Raw genomic sequence first — 17,026 nt, forward strand, 5'->3', positions numbered from 1 at the left:
AGCGTAGCGCCGTCACTCGATGTGGGCGTGGCCTTTGCATGTCAATCAAACTGCACCGTCATGAACTGAGAAGGAAGGGTGGGGGTGGGGTTCCTGAAGGCGGGTGGAGGGTGGGTCTGGGGCTAAATGTTAACTTTGTGAAAGTATGTGTGTAATTACAAAACTTATAATGACTATGATATACAAAAAATATACAATTATGGGTGTGTGTATTGAAATTTGTATTATAATTTAGCTGTTTCTGGTTTTCACGTCGATGACACAGTGTAGCTGCAGCTTCAACTTGAATATTCTTTCTGATAGCACAATCAGTGTAATATACCCATGTTAACAACAAGGTGAATTAAGACTTCTCATCAATTATCAAACACTGATTATCTATAAATCAGGGGGAATATAAAGCCACACGCATTGCTGTGATTGACACGTTGACGGGTCACGGTTTCATCAAGAGTCCTCATCAAAAGATGTTTCGGCTCCACTGGAGCTCTGTTAATGGCGGTAAAATGATCCCACACAGCTGCCAGTGCTTTCACGGCGTATGACTGATGCTTTTAAAATCACAGCGATGTCTGATTGTACGGGACGTCGGAGGTCTCCTCTCCATCACTTTGTTTCATCCGATGCCGTGAACCTCTCTGAGCTGTGCGTCTGTGCAGACACGCTAGATGTTGTGCTTGTGTTTTCGTTTCCATTGTTGTTGTTCCAACGTGATTTTAAACCACGGCATTGTTCAGTTGCCTCACACATGTGAAACTGTACAAGCACACACACACACACACACACACACACACACACCTGCACACACGTTTGCATGCAACCCTGCACAGATACACACACATACAGATAAATAAATAAAGACATTGTAAAGGAGTGCAAGTGGATTTATTTTTAACCAAATTGTTCCGGTTAGCCGGTGTGACTTGTTGAGGTCTCTGTAAATTACAGTCTATATAATAACAGTCTTCTCTATATGAAAAGTTAAAATATATCAAACAGATAAATAAAATGGACACTGTCCATTATGCTATACACAGTATGTGTGGTAGATCATATTAGACTGGATTTATTTATGACCATTTATCTCTTTTTTTTAAACCCAAACAAAAGGTTGTATATGTATTTTGGATTATTTAACTGAACTGAACTTGGCCTTGCAATGAACTCAATCTTCCGTTTTGAATCCATCAATTAAATAAGCTCATGATACAGCTGGAATATATCGACAACTACTTTCTAAAGAGAACTGTACCGTTGGGTTGGCATTCCATCACAGAAATATATTCCACCGGCCCGAATGAATCCCATGAGAAGGTGCAGCCAGCCGTCATGGAGGTGGGCTGGACCCCTGACATGATCCTCTGATAGCATGGTCAGTGGTCTCCAACATAAGAAACGGAGAGTAATAATAGTGATCATAGAGAAAGGTTGCATTTAACTTGACTTCATGCAAAACAGTTGGAAACTAGTGAAAACAGAATCTCAACCGCTGCAGCAGAATACTCTGTTAGCTTCCGGCAGGTATAACATTTACCTTAACTTTACTGTCATACCATTTTATTTTTTTAAATATTCAAACTTCTCAAACTGCTAAAGATGGACAACACTTTCCTGCCAATGCTAAAGAAAACGAGTGGTACAGAAGGTACAGAAAGACCCCGGGGTCAGAGGGTGAGACAAGTGGACGATCTGCAACAAGAGAGGAAGTGCTAAGTGAAAACCTTGATGTAATTAAGGACACAGATAATAAAGCGTTAACCCTTGATGGTGAGCTGACTGTGAATGAGTTGGAAATAAACAGAACTAGAAACTCAGCAACGAAGACTCATATTTCTAGAACAGAGAGTATTATTATCATTATCATACCAGAATGGATTCAGGAGACATGTGAGTAAGTCATGAAAGATATTGAATCAGCCAATTAATCTACATGAATATATACACACCCACACACACACACACACACACACACACACACACACACACACAGATATGCGGCCTCAATGGAAGAAGAGGAGAGAATATCTTCTCTGTGCTGAAGCTCTGCTATAGAATAATTAATAGCATTACCAGCTGCGTTGTTATCTTTAGTTTGTTAACAACTTTCTTGAAAATTCCTGAAATTCTGGATGTGGTCTGTAATAGTCTGCACATTCAGACCTCGTTCAATGTCCTTTACTTCCCATGAATGTTTATCTCCGATGTCCAGAGACATTACAGCCTATTTAAGGAGCTCATATGTCTTCTTTGTGATGGTTTAGTAAGTTTAGTATGCCATAAAAATGTCATAGTATAGTTTGCCATAACATTTTTTGTTGTATAGTATTTAATAAAATGTCCAAACTAATGTAAAATCCCTGTTCTCTTTACTTTACTTACTAATCCATTTTAGATGATGATGTTTGCATTCGTACGGTGGCTCTAAACACAGCATACCAAAACAATGCAGATGAATACACCTGTGGAAATAGGATGTATGAATACCTAAGAATTAATCCATCATTTTTGGTCTGATCTCGTTTTTCCAGTCATCTTTGATAAGATCCGTTGACATATAAGCTTTCATAACCGACTGAAGATGAACAGCCCATACTGCACTTACAAGATCTCCTGTCCCTCTGTCAACACTCATGTATTAATTCAAAAGGCCCAGATTGACTCTGATGAATGAAACACAAACAATGCCTGCTGTCAGCTGCACACTGCTCAGGAAAGGAGTCCTCGTCGCTCAGCTCTGCACGTGTTTATTACGTCATCTTCGCTGTAATTTCCCCAGCGACCGCTTCATATTTCTCAAGCTGATCAGAAGTTGAGTTTACTTCACCCGAACCTGATTAATGGATTTGTTGTGGACTTCAGAGGTGGGGTGGCAGACGCGTGTGTGATGCTGAGTAACGCTTCCTCCTGTCTGCATGGAAGTCACCCAGCAGGCCGGACATGTGACGCTTCAGGGTCATCAGATAATAACACAGTTTAAGAAGGAAAGTCTTTATAATGCTCAGAATGATGTGACTGCACACTTGACACCTCTGGTGAGATTTAGAGCGAATCCTCAGAAGATATTGGTGTCGTTTGTAGAAGCGTTGAGATTTAAATTCATGAAAGGATGATGGACCCTTAGACAGCGATGGGTTTGGCTGCTCAGCAGTTTATAATAAACTTAATCCTGTGATCGCCTACTTCTGTTAGAATAACCTTTGACGGCAGAAATGTTGCTGACCGCATGGCTTTAACGAGTCTCCAGCGTTGCATTCTGGTCCTTTGAGGCTTAATTAGGGGGAACTGATTTCTCAGGTTGTCCAAACTTACTCAGTCATTCTTTAATTTCCCTCAATCTGCTTCTTCTGGGTTAGGAAGGCTGGAGCTTATCCCAACACGGGAAGAGAAACAAATTAAATCACCTCCAAACAGCAAAAAGGTTTTCTAAAATAATATGTTTTTTTGTATTCGTTCACTGCAAACCTTTAAAGGTGTCAGTCTGCACAGAGTAGCACACTTCACACTTATGTTGCCGAGGAGATCTGGGATGAAAGTGAATACAACACCGCCACCTGCAGGCGGGAAGGGGAGCTGCAGCCCCACAGAGGAGCGTCCCATCCGACTGACCCACATGGAGGAGGATTCATCATTCAGCGAGGACTCGGGTTCTCCCCCCCGAGACCTTGAACCAAACAGCCCGAGAGCAGCGCTTCGCCTCCAACACCACCATCAGTCACTCATGTCAAACCCGTGGAGGACACTTTGGGGAACAGCCATTTTATTAATCAAATTTGAACTTTTGTGTTAGTTTCTCTTTATTCCAGTGCCACCATGGTGAACACTCATGTTAAAAATAAAAAGTGACATCTTTTTTTTTTCCTTTTTTTTCTCGTTAAAATGTATAATCATAATGAAGACAGTCAATCATAGAAACTAATCATAGAAACTGACATAATGACCTCACAGCATTTTGGATCAAACTCTTCTCCCTTCAGGCTAACTCAAAGAAACAGAAAGAACAGAAACGGGCCAGGGTAGACAGGAACAGAAAACAGCTTCTTACGTATATCCACATTTTTTTTTTTTTTTAGATATTTCCCATAGACATTATAGGTTTGGTTTGAAGGGGGGATTCTGCTGGATTGTCTCACGATTCTTTTTTTCCTTTCCCTGTAGAGGAGCGTCGCTGCGATGCGGCGACAGTAAATCTACTGAGGAGTGAGAGCCCTGAAGACTCTACCTAGTGCACTGAGAGTAAGGGGATCTATCTGGACACACTTGAGTCGGGGTGTTGTGAAGTGCAAACCATTAGTTCTCTAAACCCTCCCTATTCTAGCTAACATCATTCACCACCCTGGCAAACAAGCAGTGGCAAACTACACCTGAATACATAGCTGGAGTGTGACCGGCCCTGTAAGTATACTCACAACATAGTTATTTTTCATCATTACAGTACAGTATAGAGCAATAGTTTTCATATACTTTTCATATCTTTTTTCATATTGCACCATCAGAGAATGGGACACAGAGAAAGATCAACAGAGACTCCATTTCCTAATTAAAACGAGATATGTGCAAACATGACTAAGGACTTTATTAACCAAATCAATTCTTCCCTGTAATATCCACAAATAAAAGTGATTTCTCTTTTTATATATATATTTATAGTAATAAGAATAATAAATCTTCACATTGGATCATTTCATAGTGTGACAAAATGCTCGACTGGGCTGTCCAGCCGCGATCGTAATCCTCATTGTCTTTTAATTGGTCAGTCCCCATGCATCCATAGGAAATAGATTTTTTTTTCTTCAAAAAAAGTAACAATTTGAGAGCAGCTGAAAAGTTTGGACTGGTGTCAATTGCTTTCATTCCAAGATTTCTCCCGAGTTTCATTCAATGTTTCAGAAGGATATTCCATAGGAAAAAAATGACTCCAAATCGTCATCTTCCACTCCAGAAAAAAAGGATGTCCGGGTTCTTATGAAAACATTGTAGTAATGGTGATAATAGATCATTTGGTAATCAATAATTAATGATCATTAATAGCTGACAACTAACAATTAATAATCACTGATTAATTATAAAGAATTAACAATAATCAAGAATAAATAACGCTCCCTCGTTACTCAATTAGTTTGGCAAAACTCCGGCTAGAGTTGTTTCCGATGAGTGAATTTTTTCTCAAGTGAAACAAAAAAGAAAACCGAAAAAAAAGAAAGAAATACAAACAAGAGATAAAAGAAAGCTCTAAAATAAATAAAAGGAGATTAGTAAAAGTGACCCCGCCCTTGGAGAGAGAGGGGGGGGGCGTATATACAGAACTGCGTGGTGAAAGTCAGTTTACTGCACTTGAGTGTTAAGTCCAGTGTTCGAGTCCCAGTCCCGCCCTCGCTGCCCCTGCTGTTATACCAGCGTGTAGGACTTTGCGTAGGGGTTGCTGCTCGGTTTGAGATGTCCTCGCGAGTCCAGCAGGGACTCCTGGGAGGTGCTGAGCTTGGCGGCCTGGGCCAGCTCCGAGCCCTCTCTGTGGGGGAGTGTGGCCGCGGAGCCCGGCTGCCACTGGGGCGCTGGGTCCCTGTTGGCCTGAGGGGCCTCTGTGGGCGTCGGGGGCGCCATGCGCGAGGGCCGCTTCAGCGAGCGACTCTTCTGGGGCTCCAGGCAGGCCTGACCCATGGCCGCTCGCTCCCCGCTGGCCGTCCCCCTGGACGACCCGGAGCAGGTCATGCCTCGGTTCAACAGGAAGTCCATGCGCAGGTACGGAGGAAGGTGAACCAGCTCGCCGCCTGCGGGACAACGCACACAGATCAGAGTTATTAGACATAGAGGAACACAATCCTGGATTGTATTTAATAACTTCAGTCTGCAATGTAAGAATCCAAATGGCATCAAAAAGCTGTTAAAAGACAAGCTAACATTCCACTTGCTGACTGTTTTGGAAGACTTTGTTCATAATGTGCGCCCATCTTATTATTCACCTTCATAGGTGATGAAAATACAGCTTTATTATCATCTTATTAAGCAATAAATCAAGTGTTCCTTCAGTAGGACCATTACAGCTGTCTCTTGTGTCCTTGCTCTGTGAGGGACCTCATCTAGTTTAACTGGAAGATGTAACCTTCAGCCTTCATCCCGTCACGATTACAATATTACTATTACAGAACTATAGCTAGGAAACTAAGGATTGTCTGGATGCAGCGTCTCATTAGCAGCTCTATTTATCACACATGTTGGTAAAATAAAGAAAATAAATTGACTTTCTCATTCAGTTTGAACAAAGCATCCACACGGTCCATCCTTAGATTTGAATTGAGCTCTCATGAATATTTTAGTCGGCGGTGTGAAATATTAATCTACTAATATTCTGGAATGTCCAATTTGATTTAACTCGGTTTGAATTTTCGCTTTTATGGTTCGGCAGTTTCTTTCTTAAAGACTTTGATCCCAGTGTAACCGAGACAATCATTAACTTGAATACATTTTGCCGCTCTTCATCTGGATTCACGCTCGGTATCAGTTACGGGTTGGATATTAATATTAGACAGGAAGTTGAAGTTTAGGGATTAGTGGCATAGTGAGGCCAGTTGAAATGAAAGGTTAGCGTGCCGCCGGGGGGGTTCGGGCCTCACCCGGTCTGTGGGCCTTGGGCGCGGCCATGTTCATGACCCGGCTGACGTCCTGAGGCTTGGGCGGGGAAGCGGTGAAGCGGCAGATGCCCGATTCGGACGGCGTGCTGGAGGTCAGGCTGTCCGTGTAGTCGTTGGTGCCCGCCGTCATCTGCTCTGAGGAAGTGTCAGAGATGAAGCATTCGGTGATGGTGAACTTGGCGTGGCGCAGCTGCTCCTCCATCTTGGCGTGCTCGTAGGCTCTGGCGAGCTCCTCGTAGGTGGAGGACGCGCTCTCCGTCGACACCATGCTGCTCCGTGCTCGGTCTGGACACGGGGCCGGCGTTAGTGGGGGGAGGGGATTAGTGTCGAGAGTTAGTGGCAGAATTGTTGGGATGTCACTTTGTTAAAGACACTGATTGGCTGTTAGAGACGACGAGTAGAGCGGCGTGTCCTGACGGGCTGCTTACCCGTGTCCTGAGATGGGCTGACGCTGTAGCTGTCGCTTTCCTTGTCCACGGAGCCCGCCACCCTGGGCGTGGGCAGCCTCCAGTCGGTGCTGAGAGTGTGGGAGGAGACAGGCGGGTGTGGGCGGTTCAGGGTCCACTGGCTGGCGTAGCGGTTGCGAGCGGCTGGGCCGGCTTTGGCCGTGCGGCGGGCGGTGGGGTCTGAGAGGGAGGAGGCGAGCGCAGGGTGTTAATGAATCAAATCGTCACGGTAGCAGTGGTACCGGCAAATATAACAAAAAGCTGGACACACATGGAGCTATTGACTGACATTACCAAAGATACTATCGTATATACAGGTGGTATTGATGCTAAAATATGCAACCATGTGCCAGCAAAGGCAGAAGAAAAAGGAAGCTGAACGCAACAGTGCAGGACGTAAACTTAAAGTCGGCCTTGCAAATGTTCTTTAGAGGAAGGAAATGATCCCAGGGGTGTATGTAATATATATGGTGGTAAACAAACAGAGTAAAAACAGAAAGGTAAAGAAAACACTGCTTGGGAACATATCTGGGAAAACGACACACAAAAAACAAAAAAAAACATGTATTTTATTTAATGTGTTATGAAGAAAAAAACCTAAAAAAAAACCCGTACTGGACTTACTGGTTCCTGGTCTGGCATCGGACACATCCACCAGTGGACCGGTGGCCTGGGACAGGGACTGGTAGTGGACTGTGTGGGTGACTGTGGACGACTTCTGCTTCTGGGTCTCCCCGAAGTCGTTATCAGTCAGTAGCACAGTGGACCTGTCGTCTGTGGGACGGCGACAGAAAAGAAGCTCAGCACTGCGACAGCCATCTTCATCTGCTGTGTGAGTTACTGGTGACTTTCTTCTCTGGTGCCGAGGCTTACCGACAGTCTCCATTGTGTCTCGCTCCTCGATGAGGAGCTGGGCTCTGGGGATGTCAATGTGCATGCGGAGCGTCTGCTGCTGTTTGTTAATTGGCTCTGCTGGACGTGTGTTTTTACTGGGGAGCACAAAAACAACAACACCACTTAACTACGGAATCTCCTGTCGGTATTCATGAAGGCCAGAGAGCTGTCGACCATTCTCACCTCATGAGCATCTCAGCCAAACTTTTTGCATCTGGGAAAACAAACGGAGAAAACATCATTAAATTAGTTGAACCCGAGGACAAAAAGAGGCTTTAAATGATTCCGGTTGGATGATCGCTCTCTTCTCACCACGGAGCCTCTTGAGCCTCTGCTCCCTCCTCCTCCTCCTGAGCACCAGCAGCCCGATGAAGATGACGACGATGCCCACCAGCACGCAGGAAATGGTCACCATCATCTTCAAACCCTCGCCGCCCCCGGAGTGGTCCTCGCTCACGTTGGGCGCCTTCACCAACGGTGCGATGGTACCTGCGGGGAGGTCATATGGTTTATGACAGATACTGGTGCTCTATGACATTATTCACATGAAAGAGAACAGCGTTGTTGTAGGAACCGCAAAAATATAAGCATTTGATTTGTGTTATTTAATGAGAACGGCTGAATTTATCCAATGCAACACAAGCTGCTGAAGTGAGTTAGCTGGTCTTCAGACCTGGTTATGGCAGAGTAGTAGTAGTTATGGAAGCCTCAATCACCTTGAGTTCTGCTATTAACAGAAAAAGGGATGTATTCCTCTTTGCTTGAAACCACTACTGTTAGCCAGACTCACTGGGCTCCAGTTCCTGGGAACACGGGTGTTTTGTCACAGATTCTCTGCTTGCTCAGCCGTCAGACTGCCGGTGCTCCTATTATACTACCTCCGGAGCAGCCGGTGAATCATACACTTCCCTGCCACTTCCAGCAGGCCGTGACAGATATTTCAGTGGCTCCGCTCCCTGCGAATAAATGAGTCGTAAACGGTATCGGTGCGTTAACTTACTGCCGTCATAGCTGAGTGTCGAGAACTTGACTCTCTTCTCGGCGTAGCCGGCGCTGTTGTAGACCTTCATCTGCAGCTCGTACCAGGTGGCCTCCTGCAGCTCGTACAGGATGTAGCTCTTGGTGAGGGAGGTGCGCTGCGCCGTGGTCCAGGCGGGCGCCTCATCGGCCCGGTACTCCAGGGTGAAGGAGGTGATGGGGCATCCGCCGTTATTCCAGCCGTTCAGGTTGAGCTTGACCCGCGTGGCGTTGATGCTGGTGAACAGCTCCTGGTCTTTAGAGTACTGAGGTTCTGCAGAGAGCAGGGACGAAAAGCCTCAGCGTGTTAGGGAAGTAAACACCTGCTGACCAGGCCAGATGTGCTTAGTGGTGATAATAATCACAAGTAAGCAGCTATCCAACTAACACATGTTTTCATTCACAATTAATGTGCCGATTATTTACTCAATTAATCAATTATAAAATATTACACCTAATCCATTAATGTAGAAGGCAAAGAAAACCAGCAAAAGTTTACATTTGGAACCAAAAATTAAGTTGAAGATTGGATATTATCATTTTAAAGATGTTTTTATTTTGTAAATAAAAAAGGCTGATAACGATAAATCAAAATAGTTGTTCCAATTATTCAGTTCTTATAACATGTGACTGTAACGTACCATGTTTACAATCATGTTACTTTATATTTTGCAGTATCTTGGTGCATCTAATAATCAATGACATAATTGGGAAAGAAAAAAGGAACATGTGTGTAAAGAAATGACTATCAAATCATAATTAAATCTCATAACAGGCGTTTTTCTTCTCATTTAGAGGGACGTTATATTATGTTTTGAATAACTAGAAAACTATGCTTATCGTGTTTATCACATGACTACAAAGCACTAATCTCAATGGCACTAAATAAAGTCAGTAAATGATATGCCTCTCAAGAGAAAACTTGTTTGCTTCTACCTTTCCCATGGGTCTTTGCCTCAATGATCTCACTGATGCGTCCCGGCCCCACTGCATTCTGGGCTGTGAGTGTGAACTTGTACCAGGTGCCACACTTGAGGTTCTCCAGCCGATAGGAGCGCTCACTGGGACTGATGGCGAAGTTGCCCCACTGCTCGCTGTTATCCTCCGAGTACTGCAGAATGTAGCCTGGAAAAGAACACGTTGCATTTTGTATTACTATCTTGAGAGACGATTACTTTAAGGAACAACAGATACTGAAAAAGACGAGTAGTGTAGTCGCCTGACCTCTTATGGAGCTGCCCCCGTTGTCTCCAGGGATCCAGGAGAGGGTTATGGAGGTGGTGGTGGTCTTAGTCACTGTGAGACGAGGCTGGTCAGGTGGAACTGAAGCAAAGAGAAAAGACAAAAGCCCACAAAGAGCGTTTACTATTTGGTCAAAGCATGAATCCACAGGATCTAAACGTCCTTCAAGCTCTGATGAGTTAAGGGTTGTTGTTTGTGTTACCTTGAACCTGCAGGTTGAGGACGATCTTGTCCGAGCCAAAGCTGTTGCTGGCCACGCAAGTGTAGTTCCCAGAATCCTCTGCTTTCACCGTGCGAATAACAAGGCTGCCGTTGCCATGGACGCTGCGCCGGCTGTCCATCACGACAGGCGCTGGGGTTCCATTGCTGAAACATAGATGGGTTTAGACGACTGTTTGAGACCCTATTCACATTATTCATCTCCACCAACACGGCCCACCGTACTCACATCTCCTTCAGCCACTTAATGGTTGGGGATGGATCACCCACTGCTTTACAGGGCAGCACGATGTCCCGCATCCAGGGGGTCGTTACAGTCCTGTTGAAGGTCAGGATCCGAGCCGGAGCTGCAGAAACCCACACATGCTTCATCAGCCCACAGAGGACACAGTGACACACACATGCGCTGTTGTTTTTCTAAATGACTTCTCCTCATTTGATGTCCTTTCATTCAGTCCTGACTCCAGACCCCACGAGGGTCTATCAACACACGCAATCAGCTTATCGGTTTCAACGAAGCATGTTCAGTGTTGAAGGGTCAAACACAAGTTATTTACATTCAGCTGATGCTTCCTTTCCAGTCTTCTTGTAAGGATGTACGAGGAATAAGAAGGAAGCAGACAAGGGATCCTGATGAATCTGAACTTACTTGCTGCACTAAGCTTCATAAAAAACACATGGCAGTAAAAGTTCATAACTGGACCTACTGCAGTAACATGGTATACTTTATATGATATGCTGGCAGATGCTAGTCCCTTTAGGCGCGTAGACAAGGACACCATTTGCCTTTTACATGCTGAATATAGACAGGGTTCATACACATTTTGACCACTGTATTTCCATGACTTTAAACCAAATAACCATGACCAAACATTTTGTGAAATCTCAATGTATACATAAAAAAGTGAGAAAAGGTAGCATTTAAAGTAACAATGAGAATTCCAAAGCATACAGTATACCTTAAATGACACAAATGAATTAGAGACAATAGTTTGATTAAAAGAATAAACATTTATAGATATACTCAGCGTATGTCTGCTTATATTTTGAGCGTCTTTCTTTTAAAAACATATTAATTATTTCAAACTCAGCGTAATTTTTTTTTTTTTAAAGGACTTTTCCAGGCCTGGAAATAACCATTTTAAAATTCCATGACTTTTCCAGGTTTTCCATGACCGTATGAACCCTGTATAGACCATCAGGAGGTTACTTCTCAGGTTTTTTTTGTTTACCAATACATCAGGCAATCTGCCTTTAGACCAAACTTGGCACACGGTTTCGGTTTTACTCAACACTGACTGTCAAACTGCACCAAAGATGGGCTCCACCTACCCTCAGCCATGGGTTTGACGGTGATGATTTCACTGGCGTTTCCACGGCCCGCGGCGGTGACGGCCACCACCCAGATGCTGTACTGACGGTTCCTGCTCAGGTTGGGGATGCGGTAGTAGAACACGTCTGGGGCCGCCTCAAACTCACTGCTCACCTGGGCGAGGGAAGACATTCAGGAGGGTCATAACCTGCTGCTGCAGATCAACACATTTTCTATAAAGACATTCAATGCTGACTTAATACAAATGAAGGGACTGACAAACAGATGTGGCAACGGCTGGACTGGAACTGGACTGGAAACATGTTTATCACTGGACCGATATAAGTAAGTAAAGCTAAAGGATATTAAAGGATGTTATACATTTTTGTCATTTTCAACAAATCCCTAAAAAATAAAAAAGGTATCCTACTAGCAAATATTGCTTGTGTGTATCCAACACCAGATATATCTTTTTTTCCTCTGTGTATTAGAAGTCTACTGTCCAATAACTATAAAAAACAAATCAATGAGGCATGTGGTTCTATGTTGGTGAGTCCCGCCTCCACCGACCAGCCTGGTTACTCTCTGGTTGAAGGTTCCAGCGGTGTTGGGGCTGTATGTGATGTCACGGTATACTGACACTTGAATAACTGTCTACATCACTGAAGCACGTGAGAAGCCAAACCACTGGGGGTCAGCAAAGCCAAGATTTTCAGCTGGTGTTTCAACAATTGATAACTTAGTTACAGATTCATATCAGCATTCATTTGGCATCTTTAGCTGCTCATTGTGCCACTATGATCACTGGCTCGTCACTAACGCAGCCTGTCTGCTGTTCGGCGCTGTAAGGTAGTGCACAGAGGGGCCAGAATACTAAAGCAAGGACTGTGAGACACTCTGAAGCTCAGTAGAGCTCAGGGGAACTGCAGAGTCTGTGATCATTCTCTAGAGGGACAATAATTGAAATGGAAATATTGGTTATAGCTGCTTTGAGCTTTTAGCTTTTGAACCAATGTGTGTTAAAAACTACAGTGTCCACCTGTTTAAGGAAAATACTTAACTTTAGTAACAAACAGCTCGGAGCTGAGCGCCACAGACAGGGTAGGGGCAAATGGTCTTTTCATGGGATTTGTTGACAATAACAAAAATATAGATCCCTTAAGTCATGCTAGTTAAGTGACATGGCTCAATGGAGGGAGTGAACAGTTGGTTTGGAATCCACTCGACTCAAGGCACCGTACCGTGGGGTGTGGGTTGGAGCAGAACACGGTGTACTTCCTGATGATGCCGTTCACTTTGAGAGGAGGGAGCCAGGACACAAACACCACGGAGTTTGATGCAGCGGCTGCCTTCACGCCCGCCGGAGGCCCAGGAACTGAGAGGAAAAGAGGATCTGGTTGATACATTTCCCACATTAAGCCTCATATTGGTACTCAAGAGGATTTTTATGGGGCTTTTTACACTGATTATAAAGCAGGATAACAGATGGACAAATGTAATATTCTACAGACAATTACAACCTATTATTGAGAAGTGAAGAGCCTGTTGCTCGCTTGCCTCGATTTTACCACATTTGGTGCTGAAAAACCGCTGACATTTCTCCATCTTATGTTAAGACCAGACATACTGTAACACACACTTCGGCACACGCCGTGACAAGTGCAATGTGACCGCTGCCTTGTGATTTTACTGGGAGAGGTGACTTCATCTTCCTACCGTCCTCCTTGGTGCGGGTGTAAATCTGTTCGCTGCGAACGCCGTCTCCAGCTCTGGTGAAGGTCAACACCTGGATGCTGTAGTTGGTGTACTTCTCCAGTCCGTCCAGGTCCAGGGAGGGCTTAGAGGTCGTCACATTCCTGATCTCTCCCAGCTCTAGCGGACAGAAAACAGCGGACAGGAGGAGAGATGGTGGGAGTAAAAGTAAAGATTTAGTGACGACGCCTCAGGTTTCTTATTGTAAATAAACCCAGCGATGTGAAAAGGTGCCGCTGGTCCAGACATGGGACTCATATATATATATTATACAGCAAATCACAGACATAAAAGTAGATGTCAGGCCCAAGGTTGACATAGCACAGCCTTGGACGTGATGCCGTACTCAATCACCAAGTTTAAACAACCCTGCGTCCAAGGTCTGCTGCGGTGGCCGGCCTTGACCGGTAGGGTTTACATTAATGTGTCAATCTCTGTCCATATCGCTGCTTAACATACCTCTTCCTCCCGTCTCTCTCTTCACTTCTCAAGAGATCAAGGAGGCCAGCTGCAACTAAATGCCTGGAATACCGATCGCACAGTAAATGCTTTCATGCGTGATTGTGTGTTTGCCTCGTGTCTTGAAATGCTGTTCAGATACAAAAATTAAATCACCACTTAAATTGCTTCTGTTGTCTTTGCCTCACTTTGTTGTCTTTATTTCCTGCTTCAGATGCTTAGGTTTAAGCCCGTTTGTGTCTGTTTGGTAACAGAGATAAAATGGGGAGCACTGCTCCACCTGGGCGTCTCATTGGACGTGTGACGGACAGCCACAAGTCTCGGTATAGTTGGGGAGTGTTGGACAGTGCAGGACCTAGATGTACATTTAGAGGATTTCTTTCACGATTAAACTTCACAGGTCTTATTCCAAGTGACAAGAAAGATTTGTGTAAATTTAAACCAGAAGTGGAGACAAAAACGGACCTGTAATCTGTTGTCACGGCTCTGGTTGGAGTTTTCTGGAGAATGAATGGATGAATGCAAGTTACACCTGTGTGTCTATCAGTCCATTCACAGGAAATGATTCAGTGTGACATGAACATAAACCCTGAACTGTAACCGTCTACAAAAGAAGACCCTGTTTGTTAGAAGGGGCTCGTGTCTCCCTCTGCTGGTCAATGACAGTACAGCTCTCATACTGAGGAACGGCTCTGGTCTCAAATAGACAGGTATCCATAGAGTAGCGAAAGTTTCATTGCAAAAGATACACGTTAAGTGTAAAGAGGCTGTATTTATAGATGTCATATTACAAACAATGTAATCCAAACCATTTATAATTAACAACACTGAAATTGAACTTTGAGCTCCCACCCGCGGAGCTGCAGACTGTTACCATGCAAACTAGTCCTGGCTGTCAAGTCTGGAGCGGTCATGCTCTGCAGGCAGGCCAACATGATGTGACAGTGCAGAGGTCAAAGGTAATCGCGCTGTCACAACCAATCCGGCGGACACAAACCCGCCATGTGACAATGGCATGGCATGCTGTCTGACTTCAACACGACCGCGCAGACTTTCGGCTCGTCGTGGAGGTTACCCAGATACAACGCGATGCATCCTGGGAACTATTAGCTGTCGTTTACTGATGAGCATCGACGGCAGTCCTTATTACTTTATTCGTTATAAAAACACAGCATTCACCGTTTTTAGCTCTTAACCTTTGCATTCAGCAGAGATGAATAAATACTGGACCTCAGCCAGTCAGCAAACAAACCAATCTGATGTATTGAAGTTTCAGTTTCACACAGTTGAAACACCAAAGTTGCTCTCTGTATCCTCCTCTGTGTGGAAATCTGCAGTGGTTTTCTACATTCATCAGGAATACAATAATGACTGAAATGCCAGTTAAAGCATAATAAAGCTTAATATTTGTATTTTGTTTTCTATGTAGTAATAGTAATGATTATTCTCATGGTTTCCTTTTCGGATAATTAATGTGACTCATGTTTTACACTTTGTATTTTAACTCTATTTTACCCCTTTCCATATGTGGTGTGTATCCTGTATAGGAGTATCAGACAGCGTAATGGAGCTCTGCTCTGATTGGTCCAGTCTGAAAGTTGACTCTTAAAGGGGTGCTGTAGAGGTTGTTTACACTCAGTGCTATTCACCAAAATGTAAGTTCACATACATCCCTGTTTGGGACAAGACTATTGAATGAAGGCAGGGACTCCGTCTTAAGCTACAGGTTAAGGCACATGTGCATTGTAACTGGAGCTGCGATGTTGGAGGTTTGATAGACATTTTCAAATAGAAAGCATTTGCTTCTGGTCTTTTATCCAATATCTTTTCAATAATTGCAGAATATGACACCCTCCCTGCTGCTCAGGTAAACACGATCATGTGCCAGCGAGTGAGCCTCTACCCAAGTGCACACCAGATGTTGTACCACAATAGTTCTACGCCATATGAAGCTGTAGAATATACTCTTTAACATGTGATTCATTGCTTGTTTGTTGCATTTCCAGAACACTTCCAATTCCTTATTAAAAATGCAATAAAGCAGCTCTCAATTTATTTCTGAATATGTTGATGACAACATATACATGTGTATATATACAGTTTATATATATGCAGATGCCCGAGGACAATTTACATAACATTTCATTGTTTTTAATAAGTGAACAGACGTAAATGTGTACCTCCATCGGGCAGGTTGGCCCAGTAGATGACCCTGAAGCCCAGCAGGTTGCCGTTGAGGGCGTCTTTGGGAGGGGTCAGCCAGGACAGGGAGATGACCTCCGGAGACGTTGCAGTGGCCTGGACGTTCTCCGGAGGACGACTGGGCACTGCGGGCGGAGAACCAGGAGACAGATGTCAGAAACAGTGGAACCCTTTGGACTGACAACATGAGGCAGCACCCTCTGATCTCCACTAGGCTGCGATAGATCCTCACTCATCTCTTCTCTTTGAGAACAGGGGATTCTGTGTTGTGCTTGCATCATGAACAGGAATCTAAATCCATATTGAACACGTCTCAAATATAGAATACCTGTGTTGACTTATACCAAATAGATATATTTGTTGTGTCTGACTTTTGTTCGGTATATTTTGCACATCACAGAGTTTGATATCGTATTTCTGTCTCACCGTCTTCCAGCGTGGTGGAGGCCACCTCCGTGGAAGACGGCCCCGTCCCGGCGCTGTTGCTGGCCTGCACCACGACTCCGTACTGGGTGAACTTCTTCAGGTTGTCCAGCACCAGGCTCTCTGCATTGTCCCCTGTGGTCTCCACGCTGATCACACTGAACTGGTAGTTCCCACCAGAGCTGTACTCCCTGTAGCCCACCTGGTAGCCTCTGATGGCTCCGTTCTGGAGGTGCTTCTTAGGCGCCTGATGAGGGAATGGCAATTTGAGACAATGGGGTTGAACGTTCCTGCTTTATTTATTTATTTTTGACTTGAATGCAAAAGTATCAGAAGACAATTTAAAACAATTGACTCTTTGACAGAAAACGTAGCACTTTTATGAATGCATTTTATTACATTCTGGTACCATAAAGCCACACATAATGCACAGT

General features: G+C 44.3%; 1 protein-coding gene across 2 annotated transcripts in view; it reads right to left on the reverse strand.

Annotated features, from left to right (window-relative positions):
* Nucleotides 1-5,385: 5,385 nt before the first annotated feature.
* LOC306754098 (cell adhesion molecule DSCAM-like) overlaps nt 5,386-17,026 on the reverse strand; it is a gene marked incomplete at both ends in the record, with an annotated part of 86,424 nt that continues 74,783 nt past the window's right edge. Inside the window, 17 exons of one of the 2 annotated variants that reach the window (XM_079238007.1) lie at nt 5,386-5,765; nt 6,609-6,911; nt 7,055-7,252; nt 7,697-7,846; nt 7,946-8,061; nt 8,150-8,180; nt 8,279-8,455; nt 8,967-9,257; nt 9,920-10,108; nt 10,208-10,306; nt 10,428-10,591; nt 10,674-10,791; nt 11,777-11,930; nt 12,998-13,131; nt 13,473-13,628; nt 16,148-16,294; nt 16,596-16,839. In XM_079238007.1, coding sequence (XP_079094133.1) covers nt 5,386-5,765; nt 6,609-6,911; nt 7,055-7,252; nt 7,697-7,846; nt 7,946-8,061; nt 8,150-8,180; nt 8,279-8,455; nt 8,967-9,257; nt 9,920-10,108; nt 10,208-10,306; nt 10,428-10,591; nt 10,674-10,791; nt 11,777-11,930; nt 12,998-13,131; nt 13,473-13,628; nt 16,148-16,294; nt 16,596-16,839 — 3,051 coding nt within the window. Of the gene's footprint in view, nt 5,766-6,608; nt 6,912-7,054; nt 7,253-7,687; nt 7,847-7,945; nt 8,062-8,149; nt 8,181-8,278; nt 8,456-8,966; nt 9,258-9,919; nt 10,109-10,207; nt 10,307-10,427; nt 10,592-10,673; nt 10,792-11,776; nt 11,931-12,997; nt 13,132-13,472; nt 13,629-16,147; nt 16,295-16,595; nt 16,840-17,026 lie in introns of both variants that reach the window. The other variant, XM_079238008.1, reaches the window with a different exon arrangement.

The sequence above is a fragment of the Taurulus bubalis genome, assembly GCF_910589615.1.
Source record: "Taurulus bubalis genome assembly, chromosome: 2".
Lineage (NCBI taxonomy): Eukaryota > Metazoa > Chordata > Actinopteri > Perciformes > Cottidae > Taurulus > Taurulus bubalis.